Below are 22,933 nucleotides of genomic sequence, written 5' to 3'. Positions count from 1 at the left end.
TGAACACTCTCAGAGATTTCTCAATAATTCTTTAAACTGGTGAAAGAATCATGTTAAGGTAGAACTCATGTGACAGAGCAATTCCCTGTTCTTCTGGAAACCACCTTTTAGTGCCTATATATTAGCAGGTATGCATTTGCCCTACTCTGCTCACTTTCCTAACTTATTTAAAAATAAAGGCTCAATAATCACTCAGTGATTATTATTTGGGGAAAAAATAGCTATACTTAGTAAAGACTTTTTAAGTATCACCGTTAAGTACTAAACACTTACTAAAGTCTGAGAGGGAGAATGAGTAACAAATTAATGGACTGAGAGTTCTTTTACACTTTTACTGTAAAAGCAAAGGGTTGTCTTTAAGTCAGAAAATCCATCTTGATTAAAGCCATAAGTGCTGGGAATGAATAAAAATGAGTTTCAATGGTCATAATTATCCTACAATAGCACACACTCTGCATTTCACCAAGGAGAACCAAATTTAGATAAAACATTCAAGTCTTGATGTCTGTAATCAACACGACAGTTACTTTAATAAATGATTACTCTAGAAATGATTATCCACAGCACCTCTGCACATTGTAAATAGCTTAATACTTAATGAACTAAATTGAAAATAACAGTGTTTTTAAAATTCAGACAGTATCTAGATGTTCTCCTGCCCTGAACACTATACTATATAGAAATAACTCCTCATATCATCTTGGAACAGAATCAAACACTCTCTCCCACATAGGAACACATGAGGAATGTGCTCTTAAAACAGACTAGCTATATAAAATATAGTTATGTATTTACAGTTATCACTTCTTTGAACTACCTCTTCAGTATAGATTTCTCTGTTAAAATCTGTATATTGCAGGAAAAACAGTTGGAGAAAAGAGGGTTAAATATTGGGGCTCTGGGGATCATTTTGGTCTCTAGGCAGAAGCTTTTCATTTCTTCTTCTTGGCTTTCAGAACAGGAGGCAGAGAAATCTTGAAGGCTGTCTTGCATGTGGTACAAATAGGGCTGAAATTGCAGAATATTGACAAACATACAGAGCAGACGTATCCAATTTCAATGAGATTTCTATGGCAGAAGCAGCAGCTCTGTAGTCAACATGAATTGGCAGTGGGAGGTTTAACTGAGACCTTTGGTCTTGATCAGGAAGAAATACCCATAATAAATACTGCAGAAGAGATGACATCTGGGGCACCTTCAAGTATATGCCCCTGGTAATGTCCCAGGCGTGTTGGAGGAGCCCTGAATCTGCATCTAGGACACAAGCATCAATCACGATATTCTGTTTCTGTGCTCCAAAAATAACATTCATGAGGTTCATATATTGTAATGCACTGTCTTCTGCAGCCTTAATGACCAATATTCTTGATTTCATTTCTTGGTTATCTTTTTCTTTGCCCATTCTGTGAATATAATAAAGTGCTTTTGCAAGAGATCCTGCCAACAATGTTTCTGTATGTTGTCTCTCCATGTCACTTTTGGTCATGAGATCTTTAATCTCTTCAGTAATTGCTTATTTTGCTGCAGTTAATAACTCATATTTTCCATACTTACTGCCTGAAGGATTATATTCAGTGGTGCTGTTTCCAGGGCGACCAAATATATCTCCAAATTTTCAGTTCTTTCCAGGATACAAGAAGCGACTTTCTTGAATATGGCTTGCTATCACAGCAAGTTTGTTGGAACAATTCATAAATAAGTGAGAATTTCCCATCACCATTACAGCATATACACATTTTGATAATGTGAACTGAGAGTCTTTCAAAGCCTACTTTCCCCACCAAAGTAGGTTCATATCAACTATAATAACTAGAAAGTTTAATTCATCATTTTCTGAGATCATGGCGATCATCCAGGGCTGCAACTGAATGACCCTGAATCTCCACAGCCACCGTATCCCAGAATTGGAAATTCTTAAAGATTTTCATGTTAGTGCTATTGATTTAGGGTTATTTTTTTCATGAATGGGATTTATCAAATCACTGAGTGACAACTCAAAATCAGTTTGAAAGAAGTGTCAGAAATGATGGTAGTTTTGTCAAAGGTTAAAAAAATCAAATTATAGCACTTTAAAAGTTTGAAAAGTTTAAAATGTTAACTTTTATATGTAATGTACAGTGTGCTTTAGGTCAAGTGTTCATTTGAAGTTATCAAAGTTTAATTTTGAAAAGTATTTTATAATTACTATTTATCATATCTATATTAACTTATGCTTTTCAAAACACATTTTTACAAATAAAGATGTTTCATTTTCATAATAATCATAGGAAATAGAGAGAGAATAGAAAGTGAGAGATGTTATATGGGGAATTTCTTCTCAGATATCAGGAAGCCAAGATGACCTCTGAGGTTCTTTTCAAATGTTATATTTTGTACATTAATGAAAATATCCTGTTTGGTTGTCAGAGAAAAGAGCCTTCTGTCATTTCAATTCACAGAAGAACCATCTTTGGGAATGAGCCATGTAGAAAGGAAAGAATAATAAAGGTGAATCTCTCCCCAGGAGCTGACACACTGACTCAAGTGGAGCCTGCAGATATATTCTGATATTAGACAAAATCTTGAAGCCTGAAATGATCATCCCTGGAGTCATCTGATATAAGAAGAATTTTTCCTCTATCTCTGAAAAGGCAGAAAAAATGTAGGCATAACTATGGAGGAGCTCACTCTTTGCAGGTGCATTGCTTATCAGATCTTTCTCCAATCCCCCTCAATGCCTAGCTCCTAGTTTTCTCTCCCTTCTAATTGCCACTCCCTCTACATCTTTGTGACCTTCCTTCCTCCAGGGGCATACTTTTCTTTCCTAAATTTTGGAATGCTGCCTTGGGGACAGGTAATAAAATAGAGCAGAGCTGGATATGAGGAAGACTGGGGGACTGGGGAATTGATATATATATAAGGACTAGGTATTCTCCAAGACATCCCAAACTAGTGCTCTTCATTCTCTGACTGGTCTACCTACCACTGAGCACCATGCTGAAGGAGGCAATCCTCGCCTTCACTCTGTTCTCTCTGGTGATGTCTGCCCCAACATCAAAACCAGGTAAGCTGATGATTCTCTGTTTGGTTGATGCCTTGATTTCAGGGCCCATTTTGTCATTTCTCCAAAATCTTTTCTTCAGGAGAAATAAAATTGTTTGCTCAGCCATAAAATAACTTCTATTTGGCTTTTGTTTTTGGCTTTCTAGAACCTGTAGAAACTACAGTTGTGGCTAAGACAGATCCCACTGCTGATGGACTTGAGAAGGGAGCCCAAGGTGAGTTTTATTTTTCCTCCATCAATATCCTTTCCTTCCTTCCTTCCTTCCTTCTTTCCTTCCTTCCTTCCTTCCTTCCTTCCTTCCTTCCTTCCTTCCTTCCTTCCTTCCTTCCTTCCTTCCTTCCTTCCTTCCTTCCTTCCTTCCTTCCTTCCTTCCTTCCTTCCTTCCTTCCTTCTTCCTTCCTTCCTTCCTTCCTTCCTTCCTTCCTTCCTTCCTTCCTTCCTTCCTTCCTTCCTTCCTTTTTCTTCCTTCCTTCCTTTTTCTTCCTTCCTTCCTTCCTTCCTTCCTTCCTTCCTTCCTTCCTTCCTTCCTTCCTTCCTTCCTTCCTTCCTTCCTTCCTTCCTTCCTTTTTCTTCCTTCCTTCCTTTTTCTTCCTTCCTTCCTTCTTCCCTGCCAATGTCTTAGGTGCCTTCTCTCCCACCCATATTCTTTTCATGATCAATGTAGCTTAACTACTAATTCTAATTCTGAGATGAGCCTTCAGAAACACTCCTCATGTCTTCTGAATCCCCTAATTGATGTCCAATTGCCAGAATTTCAATGCCTCTTCACATAGCATCTCATGTCAGTAGAGTTCCTGGTTGCTTCAGTACAATCCTCTCCCATTCTAGTTTCACCACACACCAAAGGGGTTAATGAGTTTGCATTTTGTTGTTCAATCATTTCAGTCATGTTCAACTCTTCATGACCTTATTTGGGGTATTGTTGGCAAAGATACTGGAGTGGTTTGTCATTTCCTTCTCCATCTTATTTTACAGATGAGGAAACTAAGGCAAATAGTGTTAAGTGATTTGTCTAGGTCCATACAGCTAGAAAGTATCTGAATCTTGATTGGAACTCAGGTATTCTTAACTGTAGGACCAGGAGCCTATCCACTATGTCACCAAGCTGCCCCAGTTTGTATAATTTTTAAATTTCTTTTGAGTGGAAACAAGCAATCAGGAAGGAAAATATGTTGTGACTGATTATGACTTTAAGTTAGAGAGTCCTTTGTCCAGATATTCCAGGGCTTGCAATGTAACTCTAGCTTTTAATACATGCTCAGCTTTTTTCCCCATCTTCAGCTATCCTCTAGTAAAGGCTTATGGTATTTCCAGGTTTTTCCCTTGATTCTTTTAGGCTTCAATTGCTCTCATTTATTTTTAAAATATTCTCTCAAATTTCCTTTTAAAATCCACAAGTCAACATTTTTTGCCACAGAGAAAAAGAGAGACAGAGACAGTGGGACAGACATCGACAGATAGAGAGAAACTGTGCTTGAATCTTATTCAGCTGTTTTCTGGCTATCTTATATATGATAGAATCTCCACTGAAATTAAATCAACATGTGAAACTCTCAGGGTGTAGTGCTTCCAACAGTTGATTATCTTCACTCTAAAGAGAAGCAGCAAGTTCATATTTCAGTGATTGTATTTTCACCTTTTAGATGTTTTATTCTCACTTCCCCCAAACAGAAATATAGAGTGAGGAGAAAACTAGAGAGAGAACAAAGTCTATATCCTGGGAACATGACTCAATTCTTTTGCTTTCTCTGCATTCTCTAACTATAAAAGCCCCATGTTTGTAGAGTAGGATTCTACACTCCCAGGACATGAAGCTGCCAGCCTAGAGGACCTATGAGAGAGACATTGGATTAGCCACTAATTCTTTCACTCCTCTGATTATCTAAAAACATACTGATTAATTCGTTTTGAGCCAGTTCATTCCCTGCTCAGGCATTTGTTCATCTCTCTTATCTTTTGGGCTTTCTCAGAGCCCTCCAAAACTCCATCCAAGCCAGAAAAGGCAGATTCTGAGAATTTGGATGATGACTATCCAAAAGAAAATGACGCTGAATTGTTGTTTCCTCAGCCAAGGGTCCTTTTCTCTCTCTCTCTTAAAAAAACCAAACAAACAACCAAAAAAAAAAAAAACCATACCTTTTTCTCAGCTACCTCTCATTGGAGTCCACCAACACTCCCATCTACCTTTCTTTCATGGTAGATGACATTTAACAACCAGGTTCAATTATGAGATTAGACCACAGGAAAGTTCCCCAAGTCTCCTGCTTCCCCCAGGGGCTCCTCAATTTCCAGAACTTCCTTCATTTTATATATGCTACCGTAATACATTTTGTACCCAGACCTTTAACCCTTTCCCATCATCTAGTATAGTTCCCCAGCCTTATCCTGAAGTGTGAAAAGTCAATGACAGGCATGAGTTTGTCCTTCATTTGAATTTTTTTCCATCAAAATCCCCCAATCTCAGTAGGAAACATGGTGTCATGTATCATGGCAGTAGGTCTCCTTGGCCTTTTCATCATTTAATGCTTTTCATGAGAATGACCGACTTCTGAATGGCCCAAACAGGCTTGAGACTCTTCTTGCTGGTCCTTGTAATCTAACATCAATTTTTAGGCCCTTCTCATTTTTGTTCCTCTTCCCTAGATATCCCTCGCTAAAGGCAACCTTTTTCCATATTATTTTCAGAATTCCTTGTCTTAATACCTTTTGACTTCCATAAATGTTCATTACTTTTCAAATATCCACATTCTAGCCTCCATTTCAAATTTAGGCCTCTCTCTGCTTGCAGAGAGAGACAGAGACAGAGACAGAGATAAAGAAAGGGAAAGTCAGGGAATGAGAGAGAGAGAGACAGGAACAGATAGATGGATAGGGAGAGAACAGAGGCAGAGAAAGAGATAAAGAAAGAAAAAAAGAAAAAAGGAAGAGAAAGCAAGCAAGGGAGGGGGGGAGAAGGAGAGAGAGAGACAGAGAGGGAGAGAGAAAGAGAAAGTGAGAGTATACAAGGTTTTAGCTGAGGGACTTATTCCATTGGTCTAGTACATGGGACCTTGACTTGGAAATTGTACATGAGCATTGGGCTTGGATCTTATTCACCTCTTTTTCTAGCCTCCTAGAACATGATTAAATATCAAATGCAATTAAATCACATTTGAAGACAGAAGTAAGAGTTAAAAACAACAGCACTACTGATTCCTTTTAGGTTATTTCATTCTCTGTTTAGCCATAGTTTCACTTCCCTTTTCTTTGTGGTTTTCCAGAACCAGCCAAGACTACAACCAAGCCAGAGACACCAGAGACTTCTGCTTCTAACCCTAAACAAGTAACTACAGGTGGGTTGTTGTTTGTTTTTCTTTTTTTTTAGCCAAAGGCAATTTCCTTTTCTTCTTTTTGTTTTTTAAACATAAATTTCTCCCCCCTGCTATGTCTCTCCTGAATTCTGCAACTCTCTCACCTACCTTCCTTTCATGGTCACTGGAGTTTAAATTCTCACAAGTCTAAGGTTTTACTTCCCAAAAGTTCCCCCAGGAAAGTCTTAGTTCTTGCAGTCTGTCTTCCATGTTCAGGCTCTTCTCTGTTTTCTTCCTCTTGTCTACTGCAGGCTAAAATTCTTTTTTGGTATTTCCAGGTCTTATCTTGATCCCTTTTGACTTCTATAAATATCCTTTCTTTTTTAAAGATCTACTCCAGTCTCAATTCTAAGTTTAGAACTTCCAACTCTTGGGATGGCAACAAATTGTGATAAAGAGATGGATAAAGAGGGAAAGTGACAGAGGGAAGCTGTGGGAGTCTGACTGAAGGACTCATTCCGTTGCTCCAGTAAATAAAACCTTGACTTAGAAATTATACATCTGAATTGAGCTTGGCTATTATTCATCTGTTTTTTCTTTTACATGGCCAAATCTCAATTTAAATCAAATCACATATGAAACTGTTGGGTGATACTGGCTTTGAGGGTTGTCTACACTGGTTCTAAAGGGAAGCATGAAGAGTGCATTTCAAAGAAAATAATTTCCTTTTTAGATTTTTCTATTCCTGTTTTCACCCTCACCGACAATATGGACTGAGAGGAAAGTGAGATGTAGCAAAGTCCATATTCTGAGAATGTGATTGAAAGGTTTTTTGCCCTCTCTGTATTGGCTATATGTGAGCACTCCATATTTGCAGGGTAGGGACACAGGATGTCAGGGAATGAGGTTTCTGATCCAGAGGATCTAGGAGAGAACACATTGGATAAACACTTTTGCTCCTCTGAAGATTTTTTTTTAAGCCCTTACCTTCCATCCTCCCTTTAAACATTTACCTTCAGTCAATACTGTGTATTGGCTCCAAGGCAGAAGAGTGGTAAGGGCTAGGCAATGGGGGTCAAGTGACTTGCCCAGGGTCACACAGGTGGGAAGTGTCTGAGGTCAGATTTGAACCCAGGATCTCCCATTTCTAGGCTTGGCTCTCAATCCACTGAGCCACCCAGCTGCCCCCTCCTCTGAGGATTTTAAACATACCTCCTGATTGCTTTTGTGTCATTTTGTTCTTTGCTCAGATATATAATCATTTCTATTTTTTCTTTTTTGCTTTCTCAGCACCCCCCGAAGCTACAACCACTCAGGAGGTTCCAAAGAGTAAGCCAAAGACTATTGCTCCTGAGAAGAAGCAAGTAACTAAGGGTGAGTTGCTGTTTTTTTCAGCCAAGGGTCTTTTCCTCTTGGATAAAAAAACATAAAGTTTTCCCAGTTACCTCTCATCTGTGTCCATCAACTCTCCCACCTACTTTTTCTTTCATGGCCATTGGAATTTAACCCTTGGTTCCTACTTGGAGATTAGAACTCAGAAATTCACCAAATGCAAAAATGAATAATGTAGAAATAGCTTTAAGTGATAACATTTGTGTAACCCAGTGGAAGTGCTTGTTGCATCCAGGAGGGGGAAGTGAAGAGGAGAGTGAAAGAAAATAAAATATGTAAACATGGAAAAAAGATTTTTAAAATTAAAAATATATAAATTATAGAAAAAAAGAATAATTCAGCATGCCTTCCATTTCTCCTGGGTGCTTTTCAATTTGCAGAATTTCTGTGACTCTTCAAATATCACCATAGATATATTTTCCATCTAGGACCTGTAATCTATATTCATCTTTATGATCTAGTCCCCCCTCCTCCACAGCTCCAAGTCTCACCTTGATCCCAGAAAGATTAATGTTGTCATGAAGTTTTACTTTTTTAAAATTTCTTTTCAGTAGAAATCCTCAGAGAGGGAGATACACACACACAGGGACCTAGCAAGAGAGACAGACAGACAGACAGACAGACAGACAGACACACACACACACACACACACACACACACACACACAGAGAAAGAGAGGGGGGGGGCAGAAAAAGAGATTGAAAGACATGACTGATTTGTAAATAGCCAGGAAAGCCTTTTGGCTCATCTCTAGTCCTTGCAATCTATATTCTGATTTTTCTTTGCACTTTTTTTCTTCTTCACTAGCTGTCCTCTAGTAAACATGTAAATGCTTCTACAGATGGACTTTATTTTTCAGACATTTCCTTCAGTCTTTATTTCTGTAGTTACTGGAACCCTGACCTAGGACTTGCACATCTAGCCTGAACTTGTAACTTATGTGTTTGATTTTTTCCCCTACTTTCTTTATACATGACTAAATCTCTCTTAAATTACATTGCATACTAACATCTGGATCTGGAGTGGGATTGTGGGTTTTATACCGTGGCTCTAAAATGAAGCACCATATTGGTGGTTCAATAAGAATCATTTCTTCTCTTGGATTTTCTATTCTTACCTCTCTCAGACAAAAATCCTGAAAGGGGTGAATAGAGAGGTGGCAGAAAACATCTCTAAAGAGTGTGATGGAGCTTTTGTCTCCTCTAGATTCACTCAGGGTCAGCTCTCCTTATGTCCCGTGGAAGGACAGACATAGACTAACAGTGAATGAGACCTCTGTCCCAAAAGGTCCCAAAAGATTCTTGGAGGAATGTTTGTATCGACCCCTTCCTTCTTACACTTTTGTAAAGACTAAGAAAGAGCCATTTCTTGGCGTTATTTCACTTCCTGTCCATCATGACATCATTCCTGCATTCTTTTTCCTTATCTAGCACCAGCTGAAACTACACAAGATGAGCAGGATCTGATGAAGTGGATACAAAAAGGTAAGTTGTCTTGTTTTCTTAGACTTGGGTCTTTTCCATTTATGGTAGCATACAATGCAACTGATTTGTCTCACCTAGATCTACCTACTCTGTGACCTTTGTTTCTTGCTAGATGTCTGGGTTTCCCCCCTTACTCTAATCATATGAGGAGAACTGAGGAAACTCCTTTGTATAAACAATCCCTCCATCTACTACTGACATGATGAAATTCCCCGGCTCTCTATTCATGCCCTGCTAGATGGTTTTTCCATCATAGAATAACAGCTCTTGTTCTTTGGGATGGCACCCTGTCTCACCAGGAGGTCATAAGTGGCAATGACAGGAATGACTGTGTATTCCAATTTTTTTCCCAGTGACATGGGACGATCAAGGAAAAGCACATGTTGTGACTGACTGTGATGGTAAGTTAACCTGATTCTTTTCTTATTCAAATATTTTTTCTTAAGATTGACTGACTTGTAATTGGACAAGAATGGCTTGAGGCTCTTAGCTCCAGTCCTTGCAAGTCTAACTGATTGTTTTTGTTCACATTTTCTTCTTCTTCCCCAGGTTACCCATAGTAAGGGCTTAGAATATTTCTAGATCTTGTCTAGGTCCTCCATGTTATAGGCTGCTCTCTGGTTTCCAGAATGTTCCTGCCCCTCCACATAGCATTCTGGATCCCCTTTTAATTTCTAGTCTGTTCTTCTGAAGCCTCACCCCCATTCCCAAGAAACCAGAACAGTTCATGACAGAAATGGATTTATATTCTCTGATCTTTTTTTTCCCCCTGCAGAGGAAGAAGTACCAATGCAGATACAGAATGAAAATTACAGTAAGTGAAATTGCCCCTTCTTTCACTCGGGAATTTTTTTAAAACTCCAATTACTAATAAATGGTCAGGAAAAGCTAAAGATTCCAATCTTCTGTCCTATTTCATAGCCATGATATAGGTTTTTTCCTCCTCTTTTGCAGATACACAGGAAGAACTTAAATCCTTTTATTATATTTCCTGCCCTTGTTTTAATCACATTTGACTACTACAAATGCCTCTTATTTTTCAAATATTCTTTTTCCAGTCTGCATTCTAAAACCAGAGCTCTCCATTATACAACAGTCTTGCACCTTGTGTCCTTTTATTGTCACAGGGGTTTTCCCCTTCTCTTTTATCTCTGAGATTTTACCTCAGGAAATTCCCCTGGGTCATCTGTTTCCATCGGCTTCTACTTCCTTTTCAGGATTACCTTGGCTTTCCAGATGCCATTCTGGATACTTTTCTTGTTGTTCTTCTTTTTTTAAACTCTTATCTTCTCTCTCAAAATCAACACTCAATATCAGGTCTAAGTCAGAAGAGTGGTATGGACTAGGCCATTGGGGCTAAATGACTTGCCCAGGGTCACCCAGCTAGCTGGACACTTTTTCACTTCCCTGACACATGAGTCTTCTTGTTGTTTACGTGCCCATCCATTATCCCTGCAGTGTTACTGGGAGGGTAAAACATGTCAGTGACTATAATGGACTAATTTTCTCTTCTAATTGCTTCCCACAGTCGATTATGTGCCATACAACTCAGATTATTACAGCCCTGATGGTAAGTTAGACTATTCCTTTTTTAATTACAGAAATACTTTTCTTCATATTAAGTGACCCAAAAGACAGGAATGATTTAAGTTTCCTCTGCTGTTAGAAGAAGGCAGAGACCATTCTTGACAACAATTATAATGCATCAGGGTCCTCCTTAGAAATTTTCCAAATTCACCTTTGCAGATCCATGTTAGGTCAAAGTTTATGATAGTTATTCCATGTTTTTGTCATGCACACTTTTCCCTGATGACCATTGCTGGCTATATTCAGAAATATACTTAATTTCTCTTTGAATTTTTTCCCACAGACCAATACATCAACTCAAATGATTACAACCAATATGGTAAGTTAGCCTATTCCTTTTTAATTACAGAAATTTTTCTTCAGATTAAGGGTCCCAAACGACAGGAATGATTTAAGTTTCCTCTGCTGTTAGAAGAAGGCAGAGACCATTCTTGTCAACAATTATAATGCATCAGGGTCCTCCTTAGAAATTTTCCAAATTCACCTTTGCAGATCCATGTTAGGTCAAAGTTTATGATAGTTATTCCATGTTCCCTACTGTTTTTGTCATGTACACTTTTCCCTGATGACCATTGCTGGCTATATTCAGAAATATACTTAATTTCTCTTTGAATTTTTTCCCACAGACCAATACATCAACTCAAATGATTACAACCAATATGGTAAGTTAGCCTATTCCTTTTTAATTACAGAAACTTTTCTTCAGATTAAGGGTCCCAAAAGACAGGAATGATTTAAGTTTCTTCTGCTGTTAGAAAAAGGCAGAGACCAGCCTTGGCAATGATTAAAAAGCATTAGGTGCCCCATCTAGAAACTTTCCAAATTAGAACTTTCCAGATCCATGTTAGGTCAAAGTTTATGATAGCCAATCCATATTCCCTACTGTTTTTGTCCATGGCCCATTTCCCTGATGTCCATTGCTGGCCATATTCATGCAGAGAAGCAATTGCCAGATTAAGTCTTCAAAATAAGGCTTAGGACATTGAACTCTATAGTGTCCCCATTCAGCATGAGAGGTATGTTGGTCTTAGACTTTGTTCTACATGGATTTTCTGGTAAAAAACAAAAACAAAAATAAAAATAAAAAAACTAAGAAAATTTTGGCATCTGAATTTTTAGTTTGCCTTTTTTTTGTGCCATGGATATACCTGCCTTCTGAGCTTCAGAAAACATAGCTTATTGCCAACTGACCAGTCCTGATAGGCCCCCTTTCACAAGGATCCACCAGATTGTCCACCTTGCATCTTTCATTGGTCACCGAGATTATCCCCTCCAGTCTTAATTTAGAGATTAGCCCCTGGAGTGTTATTTCCCCTATCCAATATCTGGTGTGGTGATCTAGAAATAATCTAGGGAAATTTCAACCCCTGAATCTTCTAGTTTTTTACGTATTGTAGGTAAAATTATATCCTTGTGTGATCCCTGGAGTTTTCTCCTCTAGCCTTAACTCTGAGATTTGACTTTAGACATTTTCAGACACGTCACCCTTCTCAGTTTTGAGAATTTTCCTGCCTGTCTGTGCCATTCTCAATCCATTTTCAATCTCAGGTCACAAGTATTTCCTCCAATATAACCTTTCAGGGTGATCATGGATATAAAAGGATTAAAAACAGAAATAGCCTTATTTTGCCTTTCAATTATTTTTTCTCAGATTACTATGGAAGACAGATTGAGGATGATTATAACAAAAGTAAGTTAATTTGGACTTTCTTTTTAACTTTATTTTTCTTCAGACTGACTTACCTATAATGGACAAGAAAGGTGTAAGACTCACTTCTAGTATTTGGTTTCTAACTAAGGTTTCTAGGCCTTCGGCAGTTTTTATCTCTCTTTTTCTATTCTACAGTAAGAGTTTAAGTTCTTTTATAGTATTTCCAAGCCTTTTCTTTATACTGTTTGATTTCTATAAATTGTCTTTATTTTTCATATATGCCTATCTTTTTCTATTTTCTATTCTAAGTTCTGACCTTTCCACTCTTTCCAGTGAAACCTCTCATCCACCATGTCTACTCTGTATTCTCCTTCAAATCTGAGAGAGAGAGCGAGAGAGCGAGAGAGAAAGAGAGAGAGAGAGAGAGAAAGAAACAGAAAGAGAAATAGAACGAGAAAGGGAGACAGGAGAAAGAGAAAAATAGAGACAGAGAGACAGAATGAGAGATAGAGAGGGATACCCATAGAGAGAGAGACACACATACACACAAAGACAGAGAGACAGAAAGTCAGAATTAGATACAGAGAATGAGACACTCAGAGACAGAGACAGAGAGGGAGATACACAGAGACATATATATGGGTTCTTGTAGTTCCTTGAAATGATTAATGCTCAGGTAATGAGAAAGTATGGAAATATGAAGGTTTTTCTGGGCATAGCAGAGACTAGTCTGAATTTTATAAGGATCAATGGAATGTTCTATCCTCTCCAGAAAAACCCCTATATTTTAATTTTCCACATTGATAGCAAATGAGGATGACCATTCAATATTCTAATAGTCTGATTGTCCTACCTCTCAGTTAATTTCCAGAATTTCCCAGTCTCACCCCTCATACTGCTCTGGATCTTTTTTCTTTTTTTTTCTTTAACTCTTGCCTTCTGCCAGTATCAGTTCTAAGATAGAAAATCATCAAGGGCTCAGGCCAAGGGGTTATGTGACTTGCCCAGGGTCACACAGCCAAGACCCAGTTCTGGATCCATTTTCAGTCTCAGATCAATACTACTTCTTGCTCCTCCAATAAAGCTTCCCAGTGTTATCAGCAGGCCAGAAGGTTTCATGACAGGGATGGGCTCATTTTCTCTTTCAACTTTTCTCTTTCAGTGCAGTACAACTATGGTTACAAACCCACTAGACCATGCTCTGGTTATGGTAAGTTAACTCACCCCTTTTCTTCATGGCACCATTTTCTTTAAAATTGCTTTACATAAGATGGAAAAGAGAAAATTAATATTTATCTCCAATCTTCAAATTCTAACTTCAAGTTTTTAGGTCTTTTTCAGTTTTCTTCCCTTTCCTTATCTGCCTTATAATAAAAGCTGAAGTTTTTTCACAATATCTTCATGTCTTTTGATCTTTCCAACCATGCCATTTATTCAGATCTTTCCACTGTTAGCAGTGAGAGATCCTGGGTGAATGCCTGCTGGGGAACTCATTACTCATGCATGAAAGCCAGCCTTAGTAATTTCATGTCTGGACTGTTCTTGACTTAGATTCTTCTTATTTTTGGACATCTACTCTTGGATGTCAGGAGGAGACAGAATCCAGCCTTCTTTCCTGTTATGATGCTTTGAAATACCAACTTAGAAATTTCCCCAAATCTGAGCTTTTCAGAGCCATACTCTGTCTTGGCAAATCATGGTCTTTCTCTCATTAAAAAACAACCCAATCCTTAATTTCTCTCTTAGTAACAATTCTAAGACAAAGGACAAGACCTAGGCAAATAGTATGAAGTGACTTGCCTAGGCTCATACATATAGGAAATGTCTAAGGCCATGTTTGAACCCAGGTCCTCCTGACTCCAGGATTAGCATTGTAACTCTTGTGCCAGTCAGCTGTCTTTTCTATTTCAACTTTAAGGGATCATTGTATTATTTCTACTGGTTTTATTTTTTCCATTTATAATGAAAGTATATTCAATTATAGTCTACAATGGAGAATTATAGAAATGATGACTAAATTGTATAGTTTTAATGAGTCTATAACTTCATAAAGAAGCTTTGTTTTGGAAATCTTTTATTGATGCTTAAAAAGCATGTCTCCTCTGGCTTCATAATGATTCCCCAAATCTTGTTCCCAGTAAGACATTCCCCAGGAACAAAGAATAAAAATTAAGCAGAGCTACTCAATATATATTGACAATACCTATGAAAATATGCTGTTTTACCCCTTTAGTCAACCATTTGTCTGCCTAAAGGGAATCACTCTCTTGACTTTTAATCACCTGAAGTTGCCAAATTCATGAAGTCAGGAGTTGTTTAGTTTCTGAAATCTCTGCTTGGTTTTATTTTACATTCTTCTTTGTCATTGTGTAAATTGTTCTTTTGGCTCTATTTTCATTTTCTGCCAATTCATAGAAGTCTTTATTAAGGATCCTAGAGTGTCTAAAAGACATGATGCCATGTGTAGTCTCATTGCCTTATCTTTATAATATTTAAACCACCATCTTTCTGATGATTTATTAGTTCCTTAGATAGATTTTCCCAGTCAATAATTCAGTTTTTATTTGAATCAAATTTATAAACAATATAATAACAATGCTCTGATTACATTTAAATGAAGAATCCAGATTTTTTTAAATGAGCATACATAGTTTCTAAAACATACAAATAAACAAGATCATTGCAAACAAGACATCTTCCCATTCCAGTTCATCATTGATCTTTACGGTTCCGTTTTCTATAGGTACCTGGCAATACTGGGGCTCTTCTATCAGATTTTATAAAGCAGTGTTCATGTCTAATTCAATTAGTTTCAACCATCATCTCTGCTGATCATGGTATCATTGGCCTCCTCCAACTAAATTTTGTTTCCTTCTCTCAACCTTTATGTTATGGCTCAGCAACACTTAGTCAGTTATTCTGTTAATACTGTGCAGTCAGTTCCTCTACTGTCCTTTTCTCTCCAGGAGTCAACTCTAACTGTTCATGGTACTGGAAACTGAGGAATTCATACTAGAATCACATTCTAGTAGGTTCTGTGGACTGTTTAAATCTGATCTATTTCATTTTCTTCTTTCCAGACTGCATTTCGTGCTATTAAATGTAAAAGTCAACAACTTAACCAGGTAAGGACCTTGGATCTCTTCAAGTACCTCCTCTTTTCTTTCCACTGTGGATGGCTTACCCATCACTGAGCAATTCATTTTGTGGAAGGCATGGAAAGTGTAGTTCCTTCCCTGTGTGCTCTAAAGGGATCTGGGAGCTCCAGGACATCACAATTAGAGGGAGTAAAGAAGGAAGCCCCAATACTGACTGAACACAAAAATTTGTCATGGATACTATAGGAAATTTTAATTTCAGTCCTTATGATTTGTTTTCATAACCCTAATGTCTAGCTCAGTGTCTGGCACAGAGTAAGTGCTTAAAAGTCCTCACTGATTTATCTTGTTTGATTTTATTTTATTACCAAAACAGTCATTGGGCAGTCAAAAGAGGAATGAACTTAGAGTCTGCCTTTGCCTCTTCCTGTGTCTTGTAGTTTGGACTTCTTATTTTCTCATTTCTTTCTCCAGAGTCAGGACCTTCCAAACCCTCCAACTTCTCACTAAGCATGTTTCCCTCTTATACTCACTGCTATCTTGTTCCAAGTGGTATTGTTCTCTCAGGCACAGGAGTAATAATGATATACAAAGCAATTTCATGGATAACTTTCCTCTTCAGCTCTAGCTTAGATAAGAGTAATAAGGAATCTGCTTGTTGACTTGACATGCCTGAATGTCATGGAGGTCTAAAAGAAGGGATCATTAGATAGCAGTAACTGGTTAGCTATACAATGACAGCTATGGGCAACATGTTGAATGGAAAAACTGTCTTTGGTGCTTTCCTCCATTTTTTGCTCTATAAAGTTTTCCACAGTAAATAATAACTCCTCAGGTAGCAAAACTTGTGCCTTCAAGGACTTATGAGAAAAAATCCCTACTTTCTAAGAAAAGACCTTATTATGAAATGGATTCACAATAAAGTATAACTTTTAGATAAATTTAAATTCATAGATAAGCTATTTGGGGGAATTTGTATTTCATCCAATATCCAAAAAATCTGAACAAAAGACTAATCATAATACTTTAGCCAATTTTGGAGGTATACCTTGGGGAGATGGAGGAAATTTATTTACATGTGTGGAGCTTCTTGGCACCTCTGAAATTACATGGTAATGATAAGGCTGACTTAATATCAGGCAGGAGAAAATCTGTTTATACCCCATCATCCCCCAATATGTCTAGTTCTTTGGATTTAGTGCAACATTTTATTGATCAGTGTAGTCTAGACATTTAAGGGGTGGGGATGGGAATGATGTAGGGAGATCCCTCTAGAAAACTAGTGAAGAGGAATGAGGCTGTTAAGCTTGCTGAAGAAATAGAGCTCCTGCTTTCTGTTCTCATCTTCACTTAGGATTCATTAGCTGTGACCCCCTTCTCATGCCCATTTCTCCCTCCACAAAATGAGGTCTTACTGCACCCTACAATTGTCCATCACTGGAATAATAGATTTAATGACAGTTTTGAATTGGAAGAAAAAGATGTTACTCATAGGAAGGGCAAGGGGGATGCCTCATCTAACTCACTGATACCCAGCATCTCACCATTGATTTCTTTCTCATTTTAGAAAGTGAAGCAAATATCAGTCTTCCCTTCCTGAGAACTGGAACATCTTCTTCAACCTTGATTACATTTCCAGAAAATTCAGAACTTCAGAACAGATCTGTTTCAGTTGGACAGTACAAATGAGGGAAGATTTTTGTCTAAATGGAGTTCTGTATTTGATTATCATTTCAAATTTTATGGCTTTTAAGATGATAGGATCATGGATTTAAAACTGGAAGGACATTCAAGTCCTTTATTTTCAATGTAGAAATCTTGATATTAGCTTCCTTCTGTGTTCCTCACTGCCTAGGAGAGGAATTAAGTATGTATTCAGGTCAGGCACATTCTATCTCTTTCTCCCAGTTTCACAGGCTGCTGAATTACCTTTGGCTCCATTTTTCCACCATGATCTCATAAATGAATTCTTAAAGTCCACCCTAGCCCCCAAGCCAACCATGTGTAATAATTTCATTTCATATGCTTTGGAGTAAATTTTGTTGCCTTATAATTATAAGTTATATTTTTTAATGTGAAATTATTAATAATAAATAATATATTTCTTGAAATTGGTATCTTTTTGTTGACTATCTATCTGGCTTCTACTGGACACCATAGTAGAATATAGTAAGAGTAGGCTTTCCTGTTTTTCAGTCTGAAAATATACCTTGCAATGATTTTGAGAAGACATGAGATGAACTTTTATACCACTCTTATGAAACACGTTCCATTTCCCTTGAGTGATCAGTATTAGAAATTCAGGGTCAGTTCAGGTTTGGGTCATTACAGTGACTTTTTATGTGTATCTATCTACATGTATAGGAGTGTACAAATAATCCTACCTATCTTTATAAATTATAGAAGAAAAACCAGCTTCTTATGTGATTGTTTTGCCTGAATGAATGACTTCCCATTGTACTGAAGACTAAACATACCACACTCAGCTTAATTGCCCTTCTTCTGCAGCACACTGTATAAAAACTGAACTCAACTACCTTTATTCTGTTTTGATTGCATTGACAAAGTCCTGTTGCATATGACAGTCCTCAGCTGCCCAGGACCCCACAAATATTGCACCTAACACATGTCATGGGGGAAATGTGTTGTTTTTGTTTTGTTCATATAGATTATGTATTTCCACTTGAGTCTGTCTAGATGTAGCTCACCAGGAGGCAAGAGTAGACCACACTGACATCTTTCCCCACATTTCTCCAAGGAAGACTTTGATTCCTGCAAGGAGAGGAAGTAGGAGATTGGGGCCAGAGGCTGGTCACTCTGTTTTCCTAAGAGAGCAGGGGTGTTGGCTTCCCACCAAATTCTAGTACTACAACAGAAGAAATAACAAAGATACACATTTATCTAATTCAATGGCAAAACAGAAATCAGAGAAAGCATACAAATAATAATATATGAGTCAATACAGATCAAGGAACTCTTCCATCATGAGCAGGGTAACTCATTTTGAGAGAGAAGAGATAGAGAGACAGAGAGAGAGGAGGGAGGGAAAAGAGGGAGAGAGGGAAATAGAGATAGAGAGAAAGTGTGTGTGTGTGTGTGTGTGTGTGTGTGTGTGTGTGTGTGTGTGTGTGTGTGTGTGAGAGAGAGAGAGAGAGAGAGAGAGAGAGAGAGAGAGAGTGTTTGTGTCTTTGATCCCACTCCTAATGAGAATTCTCCATGGTCTCTAGTGTGGCAAACTGGGGATAAGAATATGACAGAGATTGGAAGTTCCTCTGCCAGAGTTTTTCTCTCCCTTTAGTGACATGAAGAGAGGTTGGCATGTCACATCTTCTCTTTCAAAGCTAGAAGCCAGAAGAACCCAGATCTCTCTTTTTTTCTCTCACCCACTCTGTCCACAACTCCATCAATGAGGAGAAGATTCCACACAACTTGCATTTTAAATTAAGGGCTATACATGCAACATAGGACTTTCCAAACCAACATCCTTATTGAGACAGACTACATCTTATTGGTCGATTTTAATGGACCAGAAAGCTGCCAGTTAGATGTGTCCTCTAAGGAGATCTTAAATTTAAACCATTAAACTGACACAAACCAAATCTATATAATAGAAATCTAAAGCTATTACAAGCATTAGGTTTTCTTGTCGCCCTATTACATTTCTTTACCTTTCAATTTGGATCTGATGTTATCTGGTCTTCTGTCTAGTAGACATTGTAGTGGAGACCATCTTCCTTGGGTTTTTCAGGAATTCCCTCTCAGAAATTCACCAATAGTATATTCTTGCTTTTGTTCAAGTGCACTTGAATGCTTTGGCCCAGAGACATTGAAATAAGCCCCTATTACTTAGTTTACTCTGCATCTAGTGGACATTCATTGTTCTTGAAAATAAAATATAGAACCGATTTTCTTTCAGCTAGGGGAAAATGAAACCTTCAGTTTTCAAACTGATATGGGGAAAGTACTGAATGAAGTATCAGGAGATCTCAGTTCCAAATCATATTGGCTTTGCTGTTCTCTGATTGATCTCTGGCTTGCTGGGAACTTAAGTGGGTTTCATTTTATTCTTTTTATAAACGGGAAAGAGAAAAGCCATCATGAAAGAGCAAAGCTAGGAGAGGCAAGAAGACTCCCCAGCAGGCTTTTACAATAATCCAAGCATGCGATAATGAGAACCTGCCCTAGAATGATGGCAGTGTCAAAGGAGAGGAGAGGGAATATGGAACACCTTGGGTATGAGAGTGGGATATCTTAAGGAGTTGAGGACATTTTATCTCTGCTCCTTTTTTGCCCACTGCTTTCTGGTAGACTATCTCTACTCAATCTAGTTTCCAGATCAGTTATTTTTCCTATGAGATGTATTATATTTCTTTTTTTTCAGTTTTTAAATTTTGTTTGATTATTTTTTGATGTCTCACAGAATAAGTTGCTTCCATTTGGGCAATTTTAATTTTGAAGGTATTGTTTTCATCAGTAAAGTTTTGTATGTCTTTTACCTAGCTCTTAATTCTCTTTTCATATCTTTCTTCCATAAGTTTTATTTGGTTAAACATATTTAACTCTTTCTTTAGCTCTTTTGTTCATTCTTATTGGGTTTATGTCCTATGTACATTTTCCTTTGAAATTTTGCTGGTAGGTATTTCCAAGCCTTTGATGTTTATGTCCTGAACATCCCACTCACCATAGTAACTTTATGGTTGGATTCTTTCTTCATTTGCTCATTCTTCCATCCTGTTTCTTAACTTTGGACTTCATGTCTATTCAGGGTTCTAGATTCTCTTTTTTGGGAGGGGGAGGTGTATATCTGACTTTTGTCTTTTTATATCCCTCTTTCACAGCTCTTTCTGGTGGCCTGCAAGTTTTCAGTGCTTGAACAGTGGTATTATCCAGGGAAAAGTCTGTTTTCTGTTCCCCCTCCTATCCCACTGCCTTGAGCTCTGCAGGTTTCTGACACAGATTTGAGTCTGTTACCTTATGCATGGCTGAGTTTCAGTAAACTGCTGCTGGATTCAGTCTTCAATCACTATTATTCAATTCAATTCCATCACTCCTTCTGGGAGTGGTTCTGCAGACTCAGAGGGACTAAACAGTGTAAGGATAATAAAAGGGATAATGGATGGGTTGTAACAGGGAATGGAGGAGGTTAAGGGACAGAAGGGATATGGAGGGCTGGTGAGGTAGAGGAGAGATAATAATGGGCTGAGAGATTATCTGTGTCATTCTCCCTTTTCCTTAAACTTCAAACCCATGAGAGAGATACCTCTGAGCGGATGTTGTGGCAAGGATGAACAGGGCTGTGCCTTCTGAGAATTATGGAGTTCTCTTGCCCTCAGGACTTGGCTGGTTCCTGAGCCCCTAGAAGCCTATTTGTTAGGCAGGCTCACTGACCCTGTTGGCTCCATGTTGTTTAGCCAAGGCTAACAGGTGTGAGAGAGTAATACTGCAGAAAACCTGGAGAAACAGATGCACTGAATGGAAGCTTGGAGACCTGTCCATTAAGGAAAATTCCAGGGGAGAATGGGACCTGGAAAAAGCAGTTAAACAGAGGAACCCAAACTGCTGCTGAGGACTCTTTTTCCTGACACTTGAGGAGAAAGGACTGAGGATATTTCTTTGTCTGTTGGTTATTGATTTTCTCTCTGAAATACCTGTAATTTCACTCTGAAGACCTTTGAAACCATTAACAACATCCCTCTTATTAGACTATATAATTTTATTTACTCATTTTAAGATTTACTCTAGATCAGGGAAATCCTAACCCCTCTGTCCTATCCAACCTCCTTTTCCTCTCCTTCCTTAATATAAACCCCTGTTTCTAACAATTTTAGAGAGAGTTATCTGTCAGATTTTCAGTCAATTTACTCATTCTGAATCCCAGGTTGACTCCAACCAAAGAGACCAATGGAAGTTGGTGGGAGGGCAGGAGGGACACCGGGGTATGACTCCTCACTTCCATATTGCAAAGTGTGCTTGCTCAGCAATCCCATATTACCATAAACCACCCAACAAAAGAGACACCTAATACAATAGCTAGCCTAGCCCAACACCCTCTCTTTCTTCTAAACTGCTATGATTTGAATCTGACTGTGAGTTTCTTCAAACAAAGTTCTTTAATAGTTCAAGTAATGAAAAGGAAGGGGAAGGGGATAGGTTTGTGGGAATAGGAGACCCTACAGGTTGTCTTTTCCTTCTTCAGCCTTCTTCAAGTGTTTCAGGCTTCAGCACCTCTTTCTCCTTCCTATCTAATCACTATCACTATCCTACTCTAAACAGATGTCAAGTGTCCTTCTTGGGAAGGTCAAGGGATCTGATGGGTCTTGGGGGTGATCCTGTGAAGTTCAAGGGTTCAATATCCTTTAGCACAGCTGTTGTTGTTCTTTGCTTTCTTTTATCAATTCTCTAAAGATGTCAGGAATCTTCTGTCTTCAGGACAAGGCAAATAGAGGCAAGGCTCTGTCACCACAGTTTGGGCTCTTCAGCTTTGATCCTAGCTCCTGTCTTTCACAAGTTCGAGGGCAAAGTTCTCTGCTCTCACTCCCACAAACTCCTTATGCTGCTCCAACTGCCACTCCCCCTCCCAGCAACATTCTAAATGGTGATTCCTCAGTCTCAATTTTACTTTCCACAACAGCTTGATCCCATTGGTTTGAGATTCCTGTTCTGGATATCCCACTGAAAACTTAAACTCTAAAGACTAGACTATACTCAGAATTGTATAGATATGTTTTAGGAAATAATTTTTTATTCAAGAAGCACTTTCAATGAGCCTTGTTGCTCCTACCTGTTTTGGAGCAGGACAGAACTTGCCCAGAATTGGGCAAAGGACAAGATTGCTGTCAGATGGCAGTCATTTCTGTAATCAGAGATACTTCAAAGATTCCTGGGATCTCCTTCTGCCTTGGTGATGTATCTGGTGTTGTATCTCAGATCTGTAATAGTTAAAAATTTGGTTTGAGAAAAATAATAAATAATTGTTGTGTTTGCCATTTGTAAATATTAATGTTAAAGTATGAGTCAGTAGACTTTTAGTAGCTTTATTTACAGCTAACTACTAGTGATAGTAAGAAATATTAAAGTGGGAAATAAAGGAAGGAGGTTGAAAATATCATCTAGCTATACCCTAAATCCTAATCCTAGTGCTTCCAGACTGTGAAGGGGAATCTGAATTTGAATCTCACCAGAATCCAAAGTCTAGATCAGGAAGCCAAAATCTAGAGTCAAAGATGCTGAAAAATCACTGAGAACCTTCAGTGCTGTAAACCTTAAAATTTCACAGACTTATGAATGTTAAAAATTTTACTCCACATTGAGGAATCCTCCAATTCCCTACTTGAAATAATTCCCTACCAGATAGTGAGAACTCTACTTGAATGTGAAAACTCCTTGCT

General features: G+C 38.2%; 1 protein-coding gene and 1 pseudogene across 1 annotated transcript; one reads left to right on the top strand and one right to left on the bottom strand.

The window, feature by feature from the left end:
- Positions 1-777: 777 nt before the first annotated feature.
- LOC100015279 (general transcription factor IIH subunit 3-like) lies at positions 778-1,804 on the bottom strand (annotated as a pseudogene).
- Positions 1,805-2,869: 1,065 nt separating this feature from the next.
- On the top strand, positions 2,870-17,636 carry LOC103102187 (uncharacterized). The gene is made up of 14 exons (XM_007503721.3): positions 2,870-3,043; positions 3,189-3,257; positions 6,304-6,375; positions 7,624-7,707; positions 9,156-9,209; positions 9,563-9,610; positions 9,985-10,023; positions 10,738-10,779; positions 11,080-11,115; positions 11,423-11,458; positions 12,448-12,486; positions 13,610-13,657; positions 15,528-15,572; positions 17,113-17,636. Exons 1-13 carry the CDS (start codon positions 2,974-2,976, stop codon positions 15,545-15,547), a joined length of 657 nt encoding a protein of 218 aa, XP_007503783.2. The 5' UTR covers positions 2,870-2,973; the 3' UTR covers positions 15,548-15,572; positions 17,113-17,636.
- The last annotated feature ends 5,297 nt before the right edge of the window (positions 17,637-22,933 follow it).

Source organism: Monodelphis domestica, chromosome 5 (genome assembly GCF_027887165.1).
Source record: "Monodelphis domestica isolate mMonDom1 chromosome 5, mMonDom1.pri, whole genome shotgun sequence".
Taxonomy (NCBI): domain Eukaryota; kingdom Metazoa; phylum Chordata; class Mammalia; order Didelphimorphia; family Didelphidae; genus Monodelphis; species Monodelphis domestica.
Note: the sequence above shows the minus strand (reverse complement) of the source record. Positions and strands in the feature narration are given on the sequence as shown.